Consider the following 25229-nt stretch of genomic DNA (forward strand, 5'->3'; position numbering starts at 1 on the left):
TAGATGAAATGGTTTCTTATCAGTTGCACCTCAGGTGCGCACTACTCACACTGAATGTGAAACCTTAGGCTCTTTAAAGTGCACCTGTCAGCTGTTTTGGCTCCTTTCTGGAGCTTATGTTCCCGGGGATGCTAGATTTCTCCCACCCGGTCAGTGTCTGCTGAGGTGTTGTGGAGTGGGAAAACTGTTGCTCATAGCAACCAATCACAGCTCAGCTTCTTTTAAACAGCTCTTGTGAAATGAAAGATGCTTAGTGATTGGGTGGGGCTATGTGGAGTGGGTGTGGCTGATACACACATACATTCATTTATATATATATTTATATATACAGTGTGGGGCATTTATATGGATGCAGCTAAATAAAATGGGAATGGTTGGTGATATCAATTTCTTGTTTGATATACATTAGTATATGGGAGGGGGAAACTTTTCAAGATGGGTGGTGACCATGACGGCCATTTTGAAGTCAACGATTTTGGATCCAACTTTATTTTTTCCAATGGGAAGAGGGTTATGTGACACATCAAACTTATTGATAATTTCACAAGAAAAACAATGGTGTGCTTGGTTGTCACGTAACTTTATTCTTTATGAGTTATTTACAAGTTTATGACCACTTATAAAAAGTGTTCAAAGTGCTGCCCATTGTTTTGGATTGTCAATGCAACTTTCTTCTCCCACTCTTGACACACTGTTAGCAACACCACAGAAGAAATGCTAGTTTAAGGGGGTCAGATTCCTTGTAGGAATGCTTGGACCTGACATCCATAATGTGATGGTGCACCATCTTGCTGGAAAAAAACTCAGGGAACGTGCCATCTTCAGTGCATAAACAGGGCAACACATCATCATGTAGCAATTTCAGATATTCAGTGGCATTGAGGTTTCCATTGATGAAGAATGGCCCCACTATCTTTGTACCCCATATACCACACCATACCATCAATTATGGGTGTCAGGTCCAAGCATTCCTACATGGACAGTTTCCTGGAAAATGGATTGGTCATCTTGGGCCAGTTGAATGACCATCAAGGTCTCCCGATCTGACCCCCTTATACTTTTATCTTTCTGCTATCTGGAGGCAATTGTCTTTGCTGTGAATATTCGAGATGTGGAGCATCTGAAACAACAGATACTGGAAGCCTGTGCTAGCATTTCTTCTGTGGTGTTGCTAACCGTGTGTCAAGAGTGGGAGAAGAGGGTTGCATTGACAATGCAACACAATGGGCAGCACTTTGAACACATTTTATAAGTGGTCATAAACTTGTAAATAACTCATGAAAGAACAAAGTTACGTTAAAAGCAAGCATACCATTGTTTTTCTTGTGAAATTCTCAATAAGTTTGATGTGTCACATGACCCTCTTCCCATTGAAAAAAATAAAGTTGGATCCAAAATGGCCGACATCAAAATGGCCACCATGGTCACCACCCATCTTGAAAAGTGTCCCCCCTTCCATAAACTAATGGGCCACATACAGGAAGTTGATATCACCAACAATTCCCATTTTATTTAGATGTATTCATATAAATGGCCCAACCTGTGTGTGTATATATATATATATATATATATATACATATGTATATATATATATATATATATGTATATGTGTGTGTGTGTGTGTGTGCGTGCTTCGCACAAAATTTGAATCATAATTAGAATATTATAAAAAAAAGTTAATTTATTTCAGTTCTTCAATACAAAAAGTGAAACTCATATATTATATAGAGTCATTACAAACAGAGTGATCTATATCAAGTGTTTATTTCTGTTAATGTTTATGATTATGGCTTACAGCCAATGATAACCCAAAAGTCATTATCTCAGTAAATTATGATACATTATAACACCAGCTTGAATATTTATTTTAAAATCTGAAATGTTGGCCTACTGAAATGCATGTTCAGTAAATGCACTCAATACTTGGTCAGGACTCCTTTTGCATCAATTACTGCATCAATGCGGTGTGGTATGGAGGCGATCAGCCTGTGGCACTGCTGAGGTGTTATGGAAGCCCAGGTTGCTTTGATAGCAGCCTTCAACTTGTCTGCATTGTTGGGTCTGGTGTCTATCATCTTCCTCTTGACAATACCCCATAGATTCTGCATGGGGTTAAGGTCAGGTGAGTTTGCCGGCCAATCAAGCACAGTGATGCTGTTGATTTTAAACCAGGTAGTGGTACTTTTGGCAGTGTGGAAAAGTGCCAAGTCCTGCTGGAGAATGAAATTTCCAGCTCCAAAAAGTTTGCCGGCAGAGGGAAGCATGAAGTGCTCTGAAATTTCCTGGTAAACAGCTGCTCTGACTTTGGTCTTTATAAAACACAGTGGACCTACACCAGCAGATGACATGGCTCCCCAAACCATCACTGATTGTGGAAACTTCACACTAGACCTCAAGCAGCTTGGATTGTGTGCCTCTCCATTCTTCCTCCAGACTCTGTGACCTTGATTTCCAAATGAAATGCAAAATTTACTTTAATCTGAAAACACCTTGGACCACTGAGCAACAGTCCAGATCTATTTCTCCTTGACCCAGGTAAGACACTTCTGGCGCTGTCTATTGGTCATGAGGGGCTTGATACAAGGAATGTGACACTTGTAGCCCATGTCCTGGATACGTCTGTGTATGGTGCCTCTTGAAGCAATGACTCCGGCAGCAGTCCACTCCTTATGAATCTCCCCAAAATTTTTGAATGGCCTTTTCTTAACAATCCTTTCAAGGCTGCGGTTGTCCCGGTTGCTTGTGCACCTTTTTTTTACCACACTTTTTCTTTCCACTCAACTTTCCATTAATATGCTTGGGTACAGCACTCTATGAACAGCCAGCTTCTTTACCAATGACCTTTTGTGGCTTACCCTCCTTGTGGAGTGTGTCAGTGACTGCCTTCTGGACATCTTTCAAGTCAACAGTCTTCCCCATGATTGTGGAGCCTACTGAAACAGACTTAAGGACCTTTTTAAACGCTTAGGAAGCCTTTGCAGGTGTTTTTTCTTAATTATTCTAATTTACTGTGATAATGACTTTTGGGTTTTCATTGGCTGTAAGCCATAATCATCAACATTAATAGAAATAAACACTTGAAATAGATCACTCTGTTTGTATTGACTCTATATAATAGGAGCTGAAAAAATTAACTTTTTGATGATATTCTAATTTTGTGAGAAGCACCTGTACAGTATATATGTATGTGTGTGTGTGTGTGTGTATATATACAGTATATATATATATATATATATATATATATATATATATAACAAAGTTGTTTACCCACAATTTTGGAAAGATGCCCACAATTTTGTGTGGCCTATTTATGGGGTTTTGTGTGGAATTATATCCAATTTGCCTTTTTTCTCTTTTTTTTGTGTAGTTCCAATACACACAAAGAAAATAGAAATGTATAACAAAAGATGTGTAATTGCAATCATTTTCTGGGAGAAATACTTCATTTTGTGGAACAATTTCAAGGGTGCCAACAGTTTCGGCCATGACTGTATATTCCTCTCGCACAGTCTAAAATGTGCATAAAAGTGATAATTCGAACATCAACATAACCATATTGTAGAGAACTATGACAGATAAATTTATGGCACTTTTCTCATTGTACTAATTGTGACTTTTTAATTGCAACTCTTAATGTTTTCTGCATGAAAAAATAAATACAGATATCAGAATATCCAGAGAACTATTGCAACAGAAAGGCCAGAAGAAGAAGAAGCTGGTGCTCGAAGTGATAGACTCCCTGGGGTTGGTGACTCAGAGACTGACCTATCGCAGCCAAATTCAGGTACTGAAATATACACTTATATAAGTGGGGGTCATTTCAAAATTAAGAAAATTACCGTAGTTATTTAATAGTAGCATAGAATAGTATACATGCAATGGACACATCTGTGCAATCTTGATTCAAAGCAGTTTTCCCACTTTTGACATTTAAGGTAAAACCACAGTTCTATCTGAACATCGGATTTGCTATAAATGTTTAGAGCAGGAAAACCCTTTTTATTTTTTGAATCTTATAAGAATATGAATAATCTTTTACTTTCCTTCAATTGTCTCCAGCTTTGCTATATAAATCGCTAATGGATCCCCACCCCAAAATAAATTCTAAGCTCCCATCAAAATGTAACAATAAATATTACTACACTACGGCTGTTGGTAAATGTTGGCTGTGTTTGACTTTTTTTAAAAATCTTAACATATTTAACTAAGGAAAAACAAGTATTAACTTCTTAATCGTATTAATTCAACTAACTCCTTATGACCAGTATCTGATTTATGCAGACTGACAATTATATTATTGGCACAGGTAAAAACTGCCAATCATTTGCGATTGTGTTCACCGAAAATGTGTGTTATAACTAACAGGAAGAGGTAGAAAATCCAGCTTCACAAACTTTAAAAAGTATGTATATTTTATTTATTGGTGAATAATAGTAATCCAGTGAATCAAAACTATACCTGAAATGCGTAGATTATATTATGCCTTCTCCATGGATCTTGTAACCGTGCTATGAATTTGGAATTTTGACCTTTTTTTTTACTGAATTACTATTATTCATCAATAAAGGAAATATATATTTTTGGCAAAAATTTGTGAAGCTGGATTTTCTACCTCTTCCTGCTACTGATTATGTCCAGGCAAAGATGCCCTTCATATTCCGAACTACACGAGAATTTTATGATGATGAGCTGGATTTTTACTCAATATTATAACTAACTCCAAAGTAAGTGAAGCTTTACACAAGGCCAAATTTTTAAAAATTATATTTTTATTTAATGACTATATAAAAGCAGTAAAAAAAACCCATACATAACAAAGAGGAAATGAGAAAAAGACAGGTAAAACACTGGGTGGGTACAGCTGGATGTAGTATAAAGTGGGTATATGCTAAGTACCAACCCCTGGACCAAGCATTTCAGTGTGAAACGCGCATCGGGTGTTGTGGATCCCCGGAATATCTGTGAGGTAATTTTATGTGCGTTACTTGTTTACATTGCTCTTCTTTATTTTGGCTCTAATAAACAGGCACATGTCTTTGGGGCACTGAGTGGAGTCATGTCCATAACACTAGGTATATTGTAACATTTGCATTTATCCTTCATTGTTAGCAACTTTTTCTTATTTTCATGCTAAAATAATACCTAGTGTTTGGACAGTGATTCTACTGGATGCCTCTGTATGCTTCCATAGACCAAGATAGGGTTTGATTTCATGACTACGTGATTTTTATATATGTCTATGATGCTGCCCTATATAATACTCATTGCTATATTGTCATAAGGAATTTATCTGACTATTAGGTGTGAACCATTATATTTACATTGTTAATATAAGCTTGTTTGTGAGTACATTATGAGCTGTCATAATGTTAAAACAATATTCAATGCCTATATTATATTTTGTTTAAATGGTATTCATACCAACTTTTTTCATATTATCACTTTTTACTATATCCAGGTGTACCCACCCAGTGTTTTTACCTGTGTTATTTTCATGTTCTCTCTTTTTATGTATGTTTTTACTGGTTTTATATATTCATAATATTATTTTTTTAAATTTATGCTTGGGTAAAGCTTAGCTTTACTTGGAGTTTATCATGTATTTTGCTTTATGGCCATATATAGGGGATAAATTATTTGGTGTGTCAATGTTATAACTAAACAAAGATCTGTAAGCTTGTACTGCTGCCAAACTATAAATCATCTAATCATATTCTCACTCCACTATATGACTGGCACAACTTTCTAACCAGCCACCAATAATTTCATTAATCCATTGCTTAGAATGTTGGCAGAAATATCAGAGAACCATAGCTTAAAAAAAAAACTTTTGTCAATTTTCCATCATTGTAAAAAGTCAAAAGTTGTTATCAGTCCCCAGAGGGACTGGCTGCTGAGATCGACATTGATCGCTAGAACGAAGGGCATTAACGCACATCCAAGGCCGACTTTGTAGGGCTAGTCATGTCAAAACTTTTTCAAATGACTGATGAAATTTAAGGATCTATTGTATCAAAACTGTCCTGTGGTTCCAATGAAACTAATCAGTGTCCAGTTTGTTATAAATTGCATCATTCCATCAAGTCCTCTGTTCTTCAGGTTTCCTTTAGAAATCAGGTCCACCATGTGCTGAAATCATAAAAACTGTAACAGCAGGTGTTTGCATTTTTATTGTTACAGATATAAGAAGAGACGCAACATTAACACCAATAAACTCTCAGAAAATTACCCTGTTACTACAGTCTCCAGCTGTCAAGTTTATAACCAATCCGGAGTTTTTTACTGTGCTGCATGCAAACTATGTGAGTATTAATGGTGCTTTTACCATACAAACAAAAAATAATGTTATGGTATTTTGGTAAAAATATCAGGCAGCATTTATGAAACCCTTTAACAATATTGTCCTTTTAGCCTGTAGCGAGAAATCAAAGTACAGTGTGTATAGTGTTGCAAAGCAATTTACAGAACTCTAATTGGCAGACAATATTTAATGTACTTGATGTATTTTTTGGATTATAAGAACACATTTTTAACAGGAAAAAAAATCTAAAAAAATCTTTTATAATCCAGAAGCAGCTTCATACAATTGAGGAGAATGCTGAAACAGTATCCTTTCCAATCACTGAGAGAATTGTGCAGCGGCACCATCCTCTCTCCTCCAGCTTGAGACTGAGCAGTATGATCAGCGAAAGGCAGGGGTAATTTCTACCAAAGCTTGCACATCACTAAAGCTGCAGGTCCTAACTAGCTGATGGCACTTTGAGGTTATGTGATCAAAGAATTCCAAATTTGTGTGTTGATGTACCAAATCTGTGTGTGTGTCTATGTAACAGTGCTGTGTGTACGTAGATGTGGCACAGCTATGTAGAGGTGTGTGCATGTAGCAAAGTTGTGTGTGTAGTAGACTTGTGTTTGTGCATAGCAGAGCTGTGTATCAAGATATAGCAGAGCAGAGTTATATTACCAGTGTGTGAGTGTGTGCACCGCAGATAGTGTACATACAGCGTGTTCTGTAATTTATATGTGTATGCTACATGCAATTATTGATCTGTTACCTCCCTATTCTATCCCAGTGCATTAAAGTTTGGGATATTTATCCCTCTACTGATTTACACCATCATGGAAGTTTTAATGAGCAGGAAATAGGTTTTTCCTATTTTCTGCTGTTTAAATTTGGAGTAAATTTTAGTGATTAGGTGTGTATTCCAAAAAATATGATTGTTGTTTTTCTTAAAGGGGTTTTCCAAGCCAAAGGTAGTTTTGATGCATCGCTATAGTGTGCAAAATCCTAAAAGGATTACACTCTGCTCGCTGGTCTAAGCGCTCCTGCGATATACAGTACATACTTGCGGTCATGTGCTAGCTAAATTCTTTTTCTGCTTCACTCAATGTTAATTGTGAAAGAAAATTGCTAAAAATTGAGAGAAGAGAAACTTGTGACTCATGCATGCAAATCGCTTATGACTGGGCTTCAACCAAAAATCATAGTGGAATCCAACAGTATCAGTTTTCACACTGGAAGTATTCAGCATGGCACAGTGCTGGGCAAATATTAGCCCTGGTGTGGAAAGCCCCTTTAGGCTATGTGCCCACGTAGCGTTTTTCATGCAGAATATTCCTGAGCGGAAACGCACACCCTCTTCCCGGGAAAACGCATGCGTTTTATGAAGCGCTTTTGTAAGCGTTTTGATGCTTTTGTTAAGCATTTTAGCATGCGTTTTCCTATGCGTTTTTGCAATTACAGTGTATGTATGCAGAAACGCGTGCGTTTCCGCAAAATTAATGAACATGCTGCGTTTTTTTGTGCTAAGCGTTTCCGCAGCGGAAAAAAACACACCATTAGGACAACATGTGCGGATTCCATTATGATTACATTGGATGCTTTTCTTAAGCATTTTTGCAGCAGAAACGCTTGTCTAAAAGCGCTGCGGAAACGCTTAAAAAACGCATCGTTTGCGTTTTTTAAGCGTTTCCGCAGCGCTTTTAGACAAGCGTTTCTGCTGCGGAAACGCTTAAGAGAAGCATCTAATGTAATAGAATGGAAAACGCACATGTTGTGCTAATGGTGCGTTTTTTTCCGCTGCAGAAACGAGCGGAAAAAAACGCAGCATGTTCATTAATTGTGCGGAATCGCATGCGATTCCGCATACATACACTGTAATTGCAAAAACGCATAGGAAAACGCATGTCAAAACGCTTGACAGTCACGTCAAAAACGCGTGTCCAAAAGCGCATGCGTTTTCCCTGGCAACGGCATGCATTTCTGCTCAGGAAAAAAACGCTTGAAAAACGCTACGTGGGCACATAGCCTAAAGGGTAAGGCCATGTGCACACGTTAAGAATTGGTTGAATTTTTTACCTTAGTATTTGTCAGCCAAAACCAGGAGTGGGTGATAAATCTAGAAGTGGTGACGTGTTTCTGTTATACTTTACCTCAGATTGTTCCACTCCTGGTTTTAGCTTACAAATACTGAGGAAAAAACTCGCCAAATACTGAACGTGTGCTCCTGGCCTAACTATCGTTTCAGGAGATGTTGATGCAGAAAGTCTGTGTACTCCTTTAGTAAATCTCCCCTCCTCCTTTCCACTGACATCTCTATACAATTTTGTGAGCACCAGCCGCCATCTCCTATCTCAGTAATGAAAAAATCTGTACTCACTGAATATGGATTTTATAGATTTTATCCATGAACTGAGAGTGAAAGATCAATCCAGGAGGAGAAAGAAGCAGATTTCTCTGATAAGATATATCACACGTTTCTTATTTTTATGTGTAGTATTAATTTATTAAATAAAAATTAAAACAACGGTTAGGCTTTAACCCCATCACTCCGAAGCCTGTTTTCACCTTCCTGACCAGCCCAAATTTTGCCGTTCTGACCAGGTATTAACTCTAGAACGCTTCAACAGATCCCACAGATGTTTTTCCAGGACACATTTTACTTCTTGTTAGTGGTAAATTTTGGACGATATAATTTGTGTTTATTTATGAAAATATCGAACATTTTACAAAAAAATTTGAACATTTTCAATTTTAAAACTTTGGTCTTGTATGCCCTTAATCCAGAGAGTGATACCACACAGATTGGTTAATAAATAACATTTCCCACGTGTGTACTTTACATCAGCATAATTTTTTAAACTTTTTTTGTTAGAAGGGTTAAAAGTTTATCAGCAGTTTTTAATTTTTCCCATAAAATTTACAAACCAATTTTCTTAGAGACCACATCACATTTCAAGTGATTTTGAAGGACCTGTGTTACAGAAAATACCAAATAGGTTACCATGTTAAAATCTTTATTGGAATTAATGCCATATGGAAGAAAAAAATGAAAATTGAGATTTTTCCCACAAGAATGTTGCTTTAGCCCCAAATCTTTCATTTTCATAGGACGAAAATGGACTATAAAATTTGGTGTGCAACTTCCCTTGAGTACACCAATACTCCATCTGAATGGTTTTTATTTTTATTCTTTTCGCTCCATTCACCATGCGGTAAAAGTGATCAGACAATATGTTTTGCGTCTTTTGCACAATAAAATATATTTTTTGCAAACAGTAATTTGTTTTTCCATCATCATACTCTGATAGCATTTTCATGTGATTTTTTTTATCACTTTTTATTTTATGTTTTGTGTGTCAGTATGATGAAAAAGCTAAATTTGTGTTGTATTTTCTATTTTTTTTATGATGTTCACCAAACAGGTTAAATAATATCACAGTTTTATAGATTGTTTCGTTCCAGACGCAGTGATGCTAAATAGTTGTACTTTTTATCCTTATTTTTTTTTTTGTTGAAAAATTACGTTTTCACTGGCAAAACATTTTTCCATTTTTTTTGTACTTTCACTATTATTTTTTTCACCTTTCTAGAAATTTTATTTCACTTTTTTATTTCATTTTTACTTAGTCCCAGTATAGGACATCATGTTTCCCTGATCACATCGCAGATCTAATACTCTGCAATGCTCTTGCGTTGCATGGCATTAGAGGTGGCAAACAGATACAGGCTGGAGGTGTGTCAGGTACTACTCAAAGCAGAATTTTACAGGCCACCGTACCTGGGTGACCCAGCAGCCATCTTTCGGCCTGGGGTCACCCCGGAGACAAGAGACACTAGGCTAAATTGCGCTGTGACGATTGGAGGAGAGAAAGAGCCCCCTCCTTCTACTAAGCAGATTGATGTCATTGTCACTTTAACAATGGCATCAGAGGGATCAAATGTCCGAGATTGGCGCTAGCACTGATCATGGATGTTACTGCAGTGTGTCAGCTATCATGTATAGCTGAGACCCACTGATGATTGTTACGCCATACATGTAAAGCAGTTTATGGGAACGCACTTCCCACAGCACCGTGCATGTGCAGTGCTTGTCATGTAGGAGTTAAATTTGTTGATATTGACTTTTAGAATTACTACCCCCAATAGGTGGCACAGGTCATATGGCAAGGCTCATTAAACGGTCGATATGGACTTTTAAGATTGCCACCTCCATAGCTGGCACTAGAGTTCAAGTCCTCTTTATCTTCCAGAAAAGGTTATTTGCATATTTAATGTGATATGCTGCTGCAATACAGTATAGCGCAACCTCCACCAGGGGCTGCTCGTGATGGAAGAGAGGTTGCACACACACAGAGTAGTAACACAGAGCAGCAGCACAGGTGTCACAGGTAACGAAAGCGTGATCAGACAAGCCAGAAGTCAGAGCCTACCGGGGACGTGGTATCCAAAACGTGAGACGAAAGACGTAGTCGGGGTACAAGCCAGATTCAAAGCCAGTTGGGGAGTGTGGTATCAGAGACGGAAAACAAGAGGCGGAGTCCAGTGATCAGGCTGAGTCATACACGAGTACAGGAAGTCAGAGGCAGAAGGATCACTAGGGTATACGGGTCAGCAGCTCTAGCCTGGAAGCGTGAACTGTAGCTGACACTGGCTTGCAGGCTGCTGAGGACTGAAATAGCCCAGCCAGCCCCAAAACGAGGCAGAGGTGCTTAACCCCTGCATGACCAGTCCAGAGAGAAGACAGCAGAAAACAAACTCTGGACTGGATCGTGACATTTAAATTCCAGAGGGGCATTGCATGGCCTATAAGTCTCCTTAAGCCATCTTAGCACTCTCCACAAGGAGAAAAGTTCCCCCTTAGGCAAATTGACTTTTTATTTTTTAAAGAGTGGCCAATGTAGTCATGTTACACTGGCCTTTAAATATTTAATCAATAAGGGAATATTTTTATGTAAAGATAATTAGATCCATGGAGTATTTGATATATAGTTTTGTTGCCTAGTTTTTAATGTGTACAGTTTGACAACATTCTACTTCCATTTAATCTCTAAATGTATGTTTTGCTCCATCTCAGAGTGCCTACAGAGTCTTCACTAACAGTACCTGCTTGAAGCACATGATTCTGAAAATCCGCAGGGACGCCAGGAATTTTGAACGGTATCAGCACAACAGAGACTTGGTGAACTTCATTAATATGTTTGCTGACACTAGGCTGGAGTTGCCCCGTGGCTGGGAAATTAAAACTGACCAACAAGGAAAGGTATGAAATAACTAACCTATAGGACATAAGAAGTTTACAGGCCAGGCCAAATGCCATTTTTACTTCTTCATTGCATATACAATGAAGAATGAAGCCATACAGTATCTTATTCTAGCAAATCATATCTACAGCTCTTATGTAGGCCTACAGGTGCTTCTCACAAAATTAGAATATCATCAAAAAGTTTATTTTTTTTCAGTTCTTCAATACAAAAAGTGAAGCTCATATATTATATAGAATCTTTACAAACCGAGTGATCTATTTCTAGTGTTTATTTCTGTTAATGTTGATGATTATGGCTTACAGCTAATGAAAGCCCAAAAATCAGTATCTCAGTAAATTAGAACACTTTATAACACCAGTTTTAATCCACCACCAAGACAAGGTAGACTCTTTTGGCCAGGTTCTACATTACTGTAACTTACTAAACATTATATCCAATACAATTTTAGGTATATTTTTATTTATTTTTCAATTTTTAAAATGGCCAATAATATTACATACAAGAGAAAAAATACCACCGCACCATGACCAGACAACATATTATCACCACATGGTGACCTATAATACCACATATAAGAAACAAATACCAGCACGCCATGACCAGACCACATATTACCACCACAGTGACCGAATAATATCACATACAGGGGACAAATACCATGGCACCATGTCCAGACCACATACTGAACTACCACCACATGGTGACCAATAATACCATATACAAGGAACAAATACCTCCACACGGTGACCAGACCACATATAACCACCACATAGTGACAGAATACTACAATACTGATCATTAATAAAAAAAAAACACAATACCAATGCCATTATACACAGGAGATATGTACTTAGTATACAGTGTACATGTACAGGTAATACAGGGATCAATGGTGACATTATACACAGGAGCTCTGTATACAGCGTATAGTGTATAGTGACAGGATACAGGCAATACGATGATCACTAGTGATATTATACACAGGAGCTCTGTATATGGTATGCAGTATACAGTGTAAGTGTACAGGTAACACACTGACTCACTGGTGATGTCTCTAGTTGAAGTCCTTTATCTTCATCCTCTTCATCCAGTTCAGATCACCACCACTTCTTCCAGCCAGGACTCATCTCTGAAGAAAATAACAGTTATCTAGAGCCTCCATACTATGCCAGATGAAGAAAAAAGTGACCGTGTCACCCTGCCCAGTAGTAGGACCTCTCCTCTCCCACACTGAAAACAGTATCCTCAAAATAATATCCTTAAATTAGCCCATACAGTAATAATATCCCACATTTTGGACCTGACGTGTCTACCCATTCTGCCTCTTGTCTCTCCATATTGCTCCCATAGTCACCCATAATAGTTAAATGCATGCCATAGTAGTATAATGCCGCCTCATTGGGGTATAATGCCGCCCCATAGCAGTACAATTCAGTCCCATAATATAATGCAGCCCCAACGATCCGACGTGGATGGGATCACTGAGACATAGGTAGCTGATCGCTGGTGAGCTGTCACATAGACAGACCCACCAGCGATCAGGACCAGCGAGCAAGCCGGTATCCAAGGTAAACAGCGGGTAACTAAGAGCCGCGCGGTTCTTAGATACCCGCTGTTTACTTTGGATACCAGCATGCACGCTGGTTTCCAGGGTAAACAGCGGGTATCTAAGAGCCGTGCAGCTCTTAGATACCCGCTATTTACGGTGGATACCAGCTCCCAGCGTCGCTGATCGTTGGTCTCTCGCTGTCACACGCAGCGATGCGTGCTGGCCAGCGGGAGACCAACGATCAAAAATGGCCCAGGACATTCCTGCACGATCAGCGATACCCGGCGGGGGGGGGGCGGTCGCTCATGCATGTCACACACACAGCGATGTTGCTGGCGAGATCGCTGTGGCGTCACAAAATCAGCGATCTCGCTAGCGATCTTGCTGTGTGTGACGGGGCCTTTACTTTGGTCCCCTACTTCTAGTTAACCCAATGCTCATTAGCAAGAGGTAGTGGACAAATGGAAAGTAATATGACTACACAATCAGACTGCACAGAATGGCACAATTTTTCTCCTATGTGCGATCCAATTTTTAAATCTGTTTTTTAAAAAAGAGCGAGGTAAACTGAACTGTTTTCCATTGTCACTTAGGGTACCGTTACACCTAGCGATGCACCAGCGATCCCGACCAGCGATATGACGCGGTCAGGGTGGTCGCTAGTGAGCTGCCAAACAGGCAGATCTCACCAGCGACATCGCAGGGGACGGGGATCGCTACTTATCTGTCAGACACGGCGATCCTGCGTCCTCCCGCCCGGCTCCAAGCGTCGCTCGTCGTCACAGCAGGAAGTGCCGCAGGAAGTGGCCGACGAGGAATGATCCAGGAGCTTCTCGCGCGATCAGCGATAATCAGCGGGGGAGCGGGTCGGAGGTAAGTATCACATGCAGCGATATCGCTAGCAATATCGCTGCAACGTCACAAAATCGGTGACTTTACAGCGATATTGCTAGCGATATCGCAGTGTGTAACGGGGGCTTTACCAATTAATCAGTTAAAAACGGAGGGAAAACTGATGGATATCAGATAAATTCCCTATACAAATAGTTAAATAGTGTTGACATGTTCTGAAGAGCTTTACAAACATCTTCATCACTGTCACCATTGGAGCTCACAATCTAGATTCCCTATCAGTATGTTTTGGAGTGTGGGAGGAAACCAGAGAACCCAGAGGAAAGCCACCAAAACACGGGGAGAACATACAAACTCCTTGCAGATGTTGTCTTTCGCACTGAGTTTCACGGATTGGGCACATGGTTCCGTGGTCTGTTTTAATGAGAATGGCTGATGCGTGAATGGAGATGAAGCCTGTATAAGAGCTGCAGATATAAAATGGCCAGATAGTTTTGCAAAGTTGCTTTGTGTATTATTTTATACATACCAGAGCAATAAGAAAAAAAAAATAGTTGTAGAAGTGCATATCTTTGTACAGAGTCTTAGGGAAATGTTAAAATCCAACCCGTGTTTTAAAAAAAATGCATGTTTTCTTCTTTCTCGCCTTATCACCCTGTTGCTCCATCCACAAGGGTTTGGAGCCCTGTTTCAATAAAGCAGATCACTGACAAATAATATGTATATCTTTGTATATATCTTTAGTCCCCTTCACCATTTCAATCCCCCTGGTTTTGTGATTATAACCCTCGTTATAAGTTGTCTGTAAATACATGGATAGTCTGGCTAAAATTAGGGTCTCACCATGACTTTCTCCTTTACTCTCATCTATCTGTCGTCTTTTCTTCGTCTTCCTCTTTCTCATAACGTTACGTACTAGTTAACAAAGATCTCTTTATTCCAGTCTTTCTTTGTAGATCATAACAGTCGAGCAACAACCTTTATTGATCCACGAATCCCCCTTCAAAATGGCCGACTTCCAAACCATTTGACTCACAGGCAGCATCTTCAGAGGCTTAGGAGTTACAGTGCTGGAGAAGTAATTCCTTATAAACTTTCCATAATACAAATGATATTGTACAAAAAGTTTAGAATGGTTTCCTAGGTGTGATGAGACTGGGTGTTCTTTTAATTAACGATATATTCTCTAGGTATTTACTTAAAGAGGTTGTCTCAGCTAGGACATTTATGGCATGTCGAGAGGATGCAAAAGAAATTTCCAAGAGATGAGTACCCAGGCTTAACAATAGAACCCCTTTGCGCGTTTTTAGGAAGAGAGATATAGTGAGCATGTGCAGCTATTTCCATCCCTTTCTAGGGGAGCTATGTTGCCAATTTTTGGAGCTCCCAGAAAAATGTCCCAGATGGGAATACCACCTTAACATTTTTCTAGTTTCTATTGGTCTTTATTTTATTTTTTTTATTAAAAGATATATCAAATTCTAATCATTTGTTGTATAGAGTTTAGTCATAATTATAATACCTTTATTAACAGGTTTTGCGAGATCGTAAAAATTTGGCCATGTGCGGGAAATGGAATAAAATATAAAAAACCCTATGTTCTTGCATTATATCACCCGACATTTCAGGGTTGCTTCCATCCAATTTAGCTTAAGGACGTTAGCACCTCGCCTGCGTTTGGCCAAAGTTTCTATAATTTCGAAAAACCCAGAGCTACACAGATTGTTAGATGTCCATAAATTGAAAGATGGACAGGTCTTGTATTACTTTTAATTTGCATGTGTGTATTCTACTAGGCATCAGAGGTTTCCAGAAACAGAGGGGCATCACTATTAGCAAGACCAGGCAACAGTTTGGTTTCTGCAATAAGAAGTCAACATCAGCAGGAAACAGTACCTTTAGGTAAGCACAAATATGTATTGGTTTAAAGGGAATCTGTCAGCAGGTTATTGCTATGTAATCTGAGAGTAGCATCATGTAGGGTCTGAGAACCTGACTCCAATGATGTATAGCTTACTAGGCTCTATGTTGCTGTTTTAATAAAATCACTGTTTTATCAGCAGGAGATTACTACTACAAGACAAGGTGTCTCGTGCTTCCCAGTCAACTGCTTTGTGTAAAAACACCCCCCATCACTGATTATCAGCAATCTGGGCAATGTAAAGTGGACATAGAAAACTGCCAATCAGTGGTGTGGGCGGGGTTACACAGGGCTCAGTATTTAGAGCTCTGCCAGATCTGCAGAAGAGAAAACAGGGATTGTATCAAAATGACAGGCTTGCAGACTAGTAAGTGACATATTGCTGGAATCAGGGTCTCTTCCCTTTAATCATGCTGCTCTCCTATTACATAGAAAATCCTGGTGGCAGATTTGGCTATGCATGAGAAGTTCCAGGTGGCTTAAGGCAGTTATCTGTGGAAATGTCAGTCCGTCCTGTTGGATTTTTTTGGGTACAATTGTTGAAAATATTTTGAAAACCATCAATGCCAAACAATAGATAAGAACCCTGTCAATAAAAGCCTGGGTCGCCGAACAAGGGAGACACCTATTTGACAAATGTCACCAATTTCTTGTTTTATACAAGCAGCGGTCATTGCTGTTACTTTATGTAGCTAGTAGAAGTATCATGAAATACTACTTATTTGAACAAATCTTAGAGTTTTATTCAGCTTTATTTGCAAAAATAAAATATTCTTCACTTTCAGCATATAATGACAAGATTGTGGCATTTCTGAGACAGCCAAATATTTTTGAGATGCTTCAAGAACGTCAACCAAGTTTAGCAAGAAACCATGCGCTCAGGTACTTGTCCTTTTTAGTTCTAAAAGCAAAATGCTTTATAATCGGGATTGATTTGTATGCGGTACGACTGGTTCATTTTTACTGAGCACTTTATGGAATGCCCCATTCATCAAAAGGTAACACTATAAAACAAAGACTGTGTTCACAATTGTATTTTTGTTATATAATATAGTAAAAATGACCACAATGGATGATCATCACTGAAAAAACCAAACTGATGCCAAAGCGGAACAGTTTCTATCAGACGTCATCATTTCCATTATGATCACTTTTTATGGGATTTGATAAGTTTTATATCACTCTAGGCAATTAGTTGAGAGATTGCAAAATTGATACATATATTGCATTTTTTTTTTCATTCTGTTGATATTTCCTCTCAGATCAAAGCAAAACACTAAAAAAAGTGTAAAAAATCTTGTTTTCCCACTTTAGGGTTTAGATCATGGGCGAAATTACCAGGCTTGCAGTCATGCACTTGTTATAGGGCCTAATATAGCGGCAGATACAGACAGAAGAGGGCCCCAGGGCAAGAACAATATATGCGCCCCCCTTTGTAGCAAAAGCTGCTTACTGCTTTGGATGTGAAGTGGGCCCCCTTATCTTTTGAGCTCTGGTGCAGCTGCACAAGTTGCACCCATGTTTGCTACTGGTGTAATAGCTAAGCGGACCCATCTTCACACGTAGGTAGGAAGTGTAGCTACCTCTCCTAACTATAAATGAGGAGACGAGGCATGTAGAAAATTGAATTGGGCTATTGAGCTCTCGGGTTCCTCGTTATGCCTCTAGGTATGATCCTACAATATCACAATACAGAGATTATAGGGTTTCCCACTGTCTCAGCATCTGCACAATGTAAAAAAGAAGATAGAGGATTATGATATGTCTATTTGGACATTGTCAAAATCCAGTAGAATTGCAAGACTTAGAGGGTTACCTGAGTATGATTTTGGTGGAGATGTCATGCTATGACAGTCTTCAGTAAGGAAGGGGGTCCTCAAACTGTCCCTGAAACTGGGACCCTAAATATCCCTGTCCCGGGGTACTCTTGAAGGTAGAGAGGCCCGAGTCTCTGACCTTACTGTGCTCCTGTTATCCTCCAATCTGTTTTCTACTAAACCCCATGAGGCCTGGGACAGAAATATAAGGCAAACAAGACTTAAAGACAAAACAGGGATAACAGAAAGCTACAAAAATACAAACATTCACCAAAGTTAAAGACATATATAGGGAAGGATAGGAATGTACCGATCAAATGGGAATAGGGAACAGGAGATAAACACACATGTACTACAGCAAACTAAAGATCACTACTACAACAACTCCACTCCAGCCACTTAGCTTTAGCACTCAGCATAGGAAGACAAATCTCCAGTAGCAACAATAAACTCCTATTCAGCACAACGTCTCCAAGGAGCTAGGAAGCAAAGCTTTTCACTGGCAAGGCAGAGAGGGTCTGGACAAGATGAGAAGCAGCTGAAAATTGATCTGCAAGTTTCTGACCAGCATAGAAAGGGTCCTTAACCTCTTCAACACCAAAGAAACCAAATCTATTTAATATGGGACACAAACACACAAGCTAAATGGAAGATTTGCAATTCACAATACATAGCGATCTTCTACCCCAAGATCTTCCAGGAGGACGTGACACACTCGTGACAAGAGATCAGTGACAACGTGGCTAGAAATGTTTGCCTTATATAAGTGCCAGTTTATGCCAATGTAAATGTCTGGTTCTCATGGCTTCACTCATTTTCAACCTACTCATTGTACTCGAAGGTTAGACGCTTCTCCTGACATGTGTATGTGCAGTATGTGTCACAGTGATGTGTATGTACATATGTGAGTACATGTATTTCCACCATACTATGCATGACTGCTACATGCACATCATCTCTAGTTACACTTTAACCTTTCATGTTACAGGGAGAAGATTCATTACATTAGAACAGAGGGCACCCATGGTCTTGAGAAATTATCTTGTGATGCTGACTTAGTTATTCTTCTAAGGTACGTTAAAGTTAGGATATTGCAAATTTACCTGAAAAAAAGGCCTTTTTTTAGAACATTTTGAAATTATAGCCATACTTCAGTGTAATTCTGGATGCTGTAATATATATATGGACCTGAGCAGTAACCATGCCATTTGCACATTGATAGTATTGGCAGATTTGTGACTACTGGGTATACTAAGTAATATGCCATCTTCCATCTAATGCTCTAGATGTCATATTAATGCAAACCCTCATATTAATTATGACTACCCAGACAATGCAGAGATATTGGGAGCGCTGTGAACAGTCTTAACCACTCCTTCGTGCATTTCCATGGTGTGGGATGGACCAATGCCTTATACATCCCATGACTGAGAACATGGAGCATGGTTCGGACTTTCCACAGCTCTGCCGGGGCACCTGCAGCAGCCACTTTGGGGATAAAGACAGGGCACTGAACTCAAAGACTAAGTCAGCGGCAACAGAAAGGAGCACACTAGGTGTGGTCATTTTACATTAGACATATATAGTCACATTTAACATGGGGCATTGAGGATCACTTTAATGCAAAGTCTGCTCTATATTAAGTGTAGTCCTAGTGAAACTAATTCAGTACAAAACACATTTGCATCATAATCTTAGATCAAAGCAAGTGACAATATCAGCACAAGGTACAACCCCACATTATCTGTCATATTCTTATAATACTGACATCCACAATGTTTTAGATCTGTGCAAAACACGGAAGCCCTATAATAATCCCACGTACACCCCAACATTGCTAGGTGAAACAGAGTGGGGTGTTACCCAACTATAAGTTACCCAGCTAGCCTTTCACCCTTCCCTGTTCTAGGGCACCATATGAGTTGATCATGCCAGTCTTATATTCTGGCACATAATACCTGCATGGTTGGTTTCTCAGAGCTGCATTTAGACGGAGCTCCCCCTGACGTCAGAAGTGGTGTGACAATGCTGGTATACTGTTCTTTAGACTTGTTTGACTTTAGATGTAAAGTGTTTTCCTGGTATTTCCCTCTGCTTCAGTTTGGTTTTTTTTTTAGAAAACAAACTGTCCTTTACTCACCCTCCCCAGGTCCAACTCTGAGTCTCCGCTACTGCTCTCAGTGTCTGTTATTGTCTGCAGCACTAATATCAGTGCTGCTGCCAATCATTCAGTTTAGTGGTTTTGAGCTGCTCATGCCAGAAACTTGGGCAGAGCAATTGAGCTCACTGATTATCTGCAGCACTATTGACATGATGTCAGCACTGCAGACAATGGGAGCAGCATCTGAAGCCACAGAGTTGGACCTGGGGAAGGTGAGTAAAGAACGGTTTGTGAGTAAAGGACAGAGCAAAACCGGAAAACTAATTAAAATGGTGAATTAACCTATATACCGTATATTGTATGTAATGGACAGATGGGCAGAGATCTGAAAATTGTACTTTCTGGCACAAAATCGCCTCATGATTACTATTACTATTATAATTAATAATGGGTAAAAATGTGCTGAATTTTCCGCTTTAGGATGTATTACATAATGTGACACGGTGCAGGGGTGCATGACATCATTTCTTGTTTGATTAGGGGCTGGATATTTAATCAGGAAATGTAGTGTTCTCGATGATTCAGCTCTTGGTGTTATCTAGGTCTCACAAGGGCTTTGATGTTCACAGTCTCTTGAAATGAACAGAGGTTGGGTTGTGTGAACAGGCAGCCATGCAAACACTGATATCATCATTATCTGCTGCATTTCCAGGCCATGAGTCTTTATTTGGCATTGGTCACACTGTAGCTAAACCCTTTGACACATGTGTTGCAAAAGTCATTATCTCATATGTAATAGAAGAGAATTAGAAGTTTTCAAACATTTATCAAATCTAAATTAATGATCAGCTAAAATACATACAGTATCTGCCTTACGCAATGCTGTGACGCAAAATGTTTAACTAAATTGTAATTTTTTTTGCAATAAAATACAGTACCTTAAAATCTGTAGTCAACCACAATAAAACATTGAATTATGTGCAGATATTTTGGGAAGAATATAGTAAGCATTAAAGAGAATCTGTCAAGTGACAAAAATTTAGTTAAATACCTTGTAAAAATCTTTGAGCGCCTATGATTCTGCCGCTCTTTTCTGTTTTGCAATGCTTCACTCTATTGCAGAGATATTCACATTTGTTTCTTTCTTATTTATTTGTTGCTTGGAGAGCTGTATGTGAAATCTCTGTTTGCAGACTAACTGGACATTTCTACAAGTTCTTCTCTAGATACATGGGCTTTCAATCCTGCCTCCCAGATCCTCCGATATCAGTGTCTAGGAGGGGTGAAAGCAAATGTCCCCAGAGAAGTCTCTGAAGAAATGCCCACTTGTACTACAGGCAGAGATTTCACCTACTGCGCTTCAAAAGCACAAAAGTAAATATATTTCTGTAATGGAGTGACACAGCATAAAACAGAAAAAAACAATAGAATCATTGGAGTTCAGGGATTTGTACAATGTGTTTAACTCTTTTTTTAACAAGTGACATGTCCTCTTTAAACAACACACAAAGATGCTAACAAAAGAGAATCCATGCTTAATCAGATTTTACTTTGTATTTTGCAGCCTTTTTGAAGAAGACATCATGTCGTATATCCCACTCCAAGCAGCCTTCCATCCTGGATACAGCTTTTCTCCACGCTGTTCCCCAGGTTCCTCCCCACAGAACTCCCCAGGTATGCTGCTCTTTGTATTACTAATACTGTATGTCTTTTTTGTTTTGTTAGGCATTATTAATAATGCTTATATTATAAATTGCTCTAAATGAAAATGTTTGATTCATCATTCCATGAACTTTAATTCTGAGATTCTACCAAACGAGACGCCCTGTAACCAATATAAAATGTGCTGTTCTGAGGCTTCCCAAACGTGAGATCAGGATGTTTTTTTTGCTAGAGAATCAAAAGATGTGAGACTTGGCATCCACAGGACATTATTGTACAGGATGCAGGTCATTAGCACAATTAAGGCCAGATCTACAGTATGTCTGCATGGGTCCTTGTGGCAAGATGAGTAGGCAGGTATGCGTCTAGGTTATGCCCAGTTTGTGCTGGTGCTGATGCCAGTCCTGAGAGTAACATACTTGAGCCTGTGTATTTGGATTTCAAACTAACCCAAACTGATCATTGTGGGTCCAACCATTGGTATCTGCACTGATATCACCATTAGAGATGAGCAAATTTGTTCGGATTCGATTCCGAATACAATCGGCATCGAATATTGTTTTTGCAATATTCGTCGAACCCATATCATTATAGTCAATGGGAGTAGAAATCACCGAATATGTTCGGAACCAAACATAAGACAAGCATTCAGCACAAAAAGTGTTTTCGAATATGGCACGAATTTGTCAAAATCAGATTTGAGGCCAAAATCCGAACAAATTCGCTCATCACTGACATCACCACTGAGATTAACCTATTCCGTGACGCACTGAAGACAAGAGGAGCATGAAGCTGATCCTGGTCGCCGTCTCCTCTATAAAGCTGCTCACTACACTTCTGGGTCTATCAGTATATCAAGCAGTGGCATTGATGAAAGAGGACCCACTCCCACACTGTGTGCACACCGCTGGCTCTTGCATAGTCAGTGCAGTGCGCACATGTAGCGCCACAACTCGGGTTCAGGTAGTGCTCACTCTGGCCAATCGAGTGCTGTCAGAGTCAGAGGAACTGCTCAGTGTGCAAATTGAGGGGAATGAAAGTGAAAAAAGCTCTTTGCCACGGAAAGGGAGCACCAAAACCCCCTCATTTGCATATGGAATAAATCGAGTTTTAAAAGTAATTTCAGTGATGAATTATGTACCACTAATATGATTTTTATAAGGGCTAAGTCCACTACATAACTGCTTAATTAATTGCATTTCGGGGGTGACTGACTCCATTTAATGCAGAAAAAGCAGCAAAACAGCTAACGATAAAGGCAGTGCATAGCAGTTACGCAATATCTATTGGCGATGACTTTGGCCACAATAATTATCTTAGCTAAACATTAAATCATATTTTATTGAAAGTCTAATGTCACAATTATTTCATAGGTCTACAACGTGCAAGTGCAAGAGCTCCATCCCCATATCGAAGAGATTTTGAAGCCAAGTTAAGAAACTTTTACAGAAAATTGGAAGCAAAAGGATATGGGCTAGGCCCAGGGAAAATTAAGTAAGCGTTTTCTTATGTTGTTTCAAATGAGTTTAATCTTTGTGTAAAGTGGCCGATAAATGCTCTACTGTATACTGTAGATGCCGTCTACAGCCAAGGATGGAACAAGCTCCCTTGGTGCCCAAGGCACGGTTTACAAATGTGACCCCAATAGTTGTCACTCACACTCTTCTATCAACTGATTAATTCTACAGTGAAGCAATAATATTTTACAATTATCGCTTCTCACAAAGGAAAAATGTATTCCTGAGTGACCGGAGTTATTCCCACACCAATGAGAATTTCCTAAGTGCTTTTAGGCATCTGTGGCGCCCGAGGCTCAGTCGCCACAGAGGTACTGCACCTCCTCCTGAGGTGTGTTGCCCCACCATTCAGGTAAGTTGGAGGCTCCTGTCACGCTCCAACACCTGCATCCCACACAACACGGTGGTTCAGCAAAGCCACATTGCGGCTCCCTGCTTGGAGTGTAGCAGAGCACCTTTGGTGGCTCCCTGCTTGGAACACGAAACATGCTGGGAGGCGGGTGGAGTTAGAATACATAAAAGAGCGGGAGGGTTTAGAATTAGAGGTCGGTCAGTCAGTCACTCAGAGAGGAATGAGGAGAGAAGATCCCTGGGAGAGGGATGGAGGAAGGAGGTGCTGCAGCAGATCTCAGTGACCTGGGTCTGCTGGCACGGGAAAGGAAAGAAGGAGAAAGACATTGAACCGAAACCTGATCTTCCAGAAGAAGGAAAGACTAGTACGGAACGTAGGAGTTAAAGGGAACAGAGGACGTGGGTTAGAGGAAGAACCCTGCCTAGCAGTTCTAAGCGCAAGGCCGGTCCCCGGTCCCCGAGGTTTTATGGAAACTAAAGGTTCTACAGCAGACACCGGTGGAGTAGTGGGCTGTAAATGTACTACTCCCATCTAAGACTTGGGGGCACAACAGCAACATTGATAGTGAGCCGGGACTCAGGAGTAAGGAGTCCCCGAAGCAGGCTACAGCTGTCTGCCGTACAAGTAGAGTTCTTGGGAACATCTGTCAGGAGGCACTCCAGTGTAACTCAGTACTAGGAGTACTTCACACTTAAAGGCGCTATAAGAGGAGACGTTCAGAAAGGCACATGTTGGCGGAGTGTTGGAAGGGAGCATTCCATCTGGCCTGGAGGTTGATTGAGTCCCTGACCCAGAGGACACAGCACGGAGGCAGGCACCTGTGTGTACTGCAGACTGTGAGTAAAGCTTTGGAACTTCAAGCCCTGGTGTCCTCCATTCATTCTTGCGCCAACGCACCCAGCACCGCTACATCTGGGTACCAGCTTCTACACCGCTTGTGCCTCTCCTCTCCCCCTACATCTACGCTGCCCTGGGGCTAGAGCTCTACCTGTGGGGAGCTTCACCATCTTGGCTGCAACACACCACCAGCCCCAGAGGATCTGCATGCAGCGTCGGCTCAACATCTCACTTGCCGAACACCACAGGTGGCGTCACGAACTACTCATTTACATTCCATCATTTCCAATCTCCCCTTTTTACATTGGGCGCCCAGGGCCACGGACCGGGTCACCGCTGCTGTGACACATCCCGCTGACACCAGCCCGGTACCGAGTACCCCACGGTCCTGGGAGGGCGACCCACATCCATGCTCCCAGTACCTACAGCATTATCGGCCATTCTGAAACTGTGTGGATTGGTGGATAAAGAAAGTTTAATGCAGATAATTGGATTTTTTAATCCATTTATTTCACCTAACAGGGCCCATTTACTTTGCCTACCCCGCATCCCGGCTCTGAAAGCAGCATGTGTGTGCCACCTCTTCATGTCCTTGTATAATATCAGAGGCACAGTATGTCTCCATTGCAGTCTGTGCATCGATATTACAGATCTATAAGAACACAGTCCATAATACGGTTTTATGCATGCTCATATTCCTGCATCTTATGAGCCCAGGACATGTTATTTGTCATTGAATTTGCCAGGTTGCACCTATGTCACTGGTTGGATAATAATGTGCTGATTAACTGTGAACTGGTCCGCTGTTAAGGGAAGTATTTGTTCCCTTGTGTCGGCCTTTGGCAACCATGAATCCTTTAAATCAGACAAATGAGGTTAAAATAATATTCCTAGAGCTTTCATCAAGCTGGCTTTTACTACAATAATTCTTCCAAAAACTGTGGAGAACTATACAAATGAGTCCCTAAAGCGCAATAATTTGTATGTAAGTCAGAGAAATGTGAGTGAACTGACCCTCAGGGGACCTGGTAAGTTATAAATATTTCGCCCTTGTTTTTGTGAAGATTCAAGGTC

General features: G+C 40.0%; 1 protein-coding gene across 4 annotated transcripts in view; it reads left to right on the forward strand.

The window, feature by feature from the left end:
• The window catches only part of HECW1 (HECT, C2 and WW domain containing E3 ubiquitin protein ligase 1), a 564607-nt gene that overhangs the window by 474353 nt on the left and 65025 nt on the right, over window positions 1-25229 (forward strand). For all 4 annotated transcript variants that reach the window (XM_073550028.1, XM_073550027.1, XM_073550030.1 and 1 more), the window contains 9 exons: window positions 3663-3784; window positions 6181-6302; window positions 11358-11543; window positions 14892-15026; window positions 15745-15850; window positions 16655-16751; window positions 18675-18758; window positions 21352-21461; window positions 22823-22943. In XM_073550028.1, the coding sequence (XP_073406129.1) occupies window positions 3663-3784; window positions 6181-6302; window positions 11358-11543; window positions 14892-15026; window positions 15745-15850; window positions 16655-16751; window positions 18675-18758; window positions 21352-21461; window positions 22823-22943 (1083 nt within the window). The remainder of the gene's footprint in view (window positions 1-3662; window positions 3785-6180; window positions 6303-11357; window positions 11544-14891; window positions 15027-15744; window positions 15851-16654; window positions 16752-18674; window positions 18759-21351; window positions 21462-22822; window positions 22944-25229) is intronic.

Source organism: Dendrobates tinctorius, unplaced genomic scaffold (assembly GCF_039654945.1).
Source record: "Dendrobates tinctorius isolate UK_male_01 unplaced genomic scaffold, ASM3965494v1 ptg000162l, whole genome shotgun sequence".
Classification (NCBI taxonomy): Eukaryota; Metazoa; Chordata; class Amphibia; order Anura; family Dendrobatidae; genus Dendrobates; species Dendrobates tinctorius.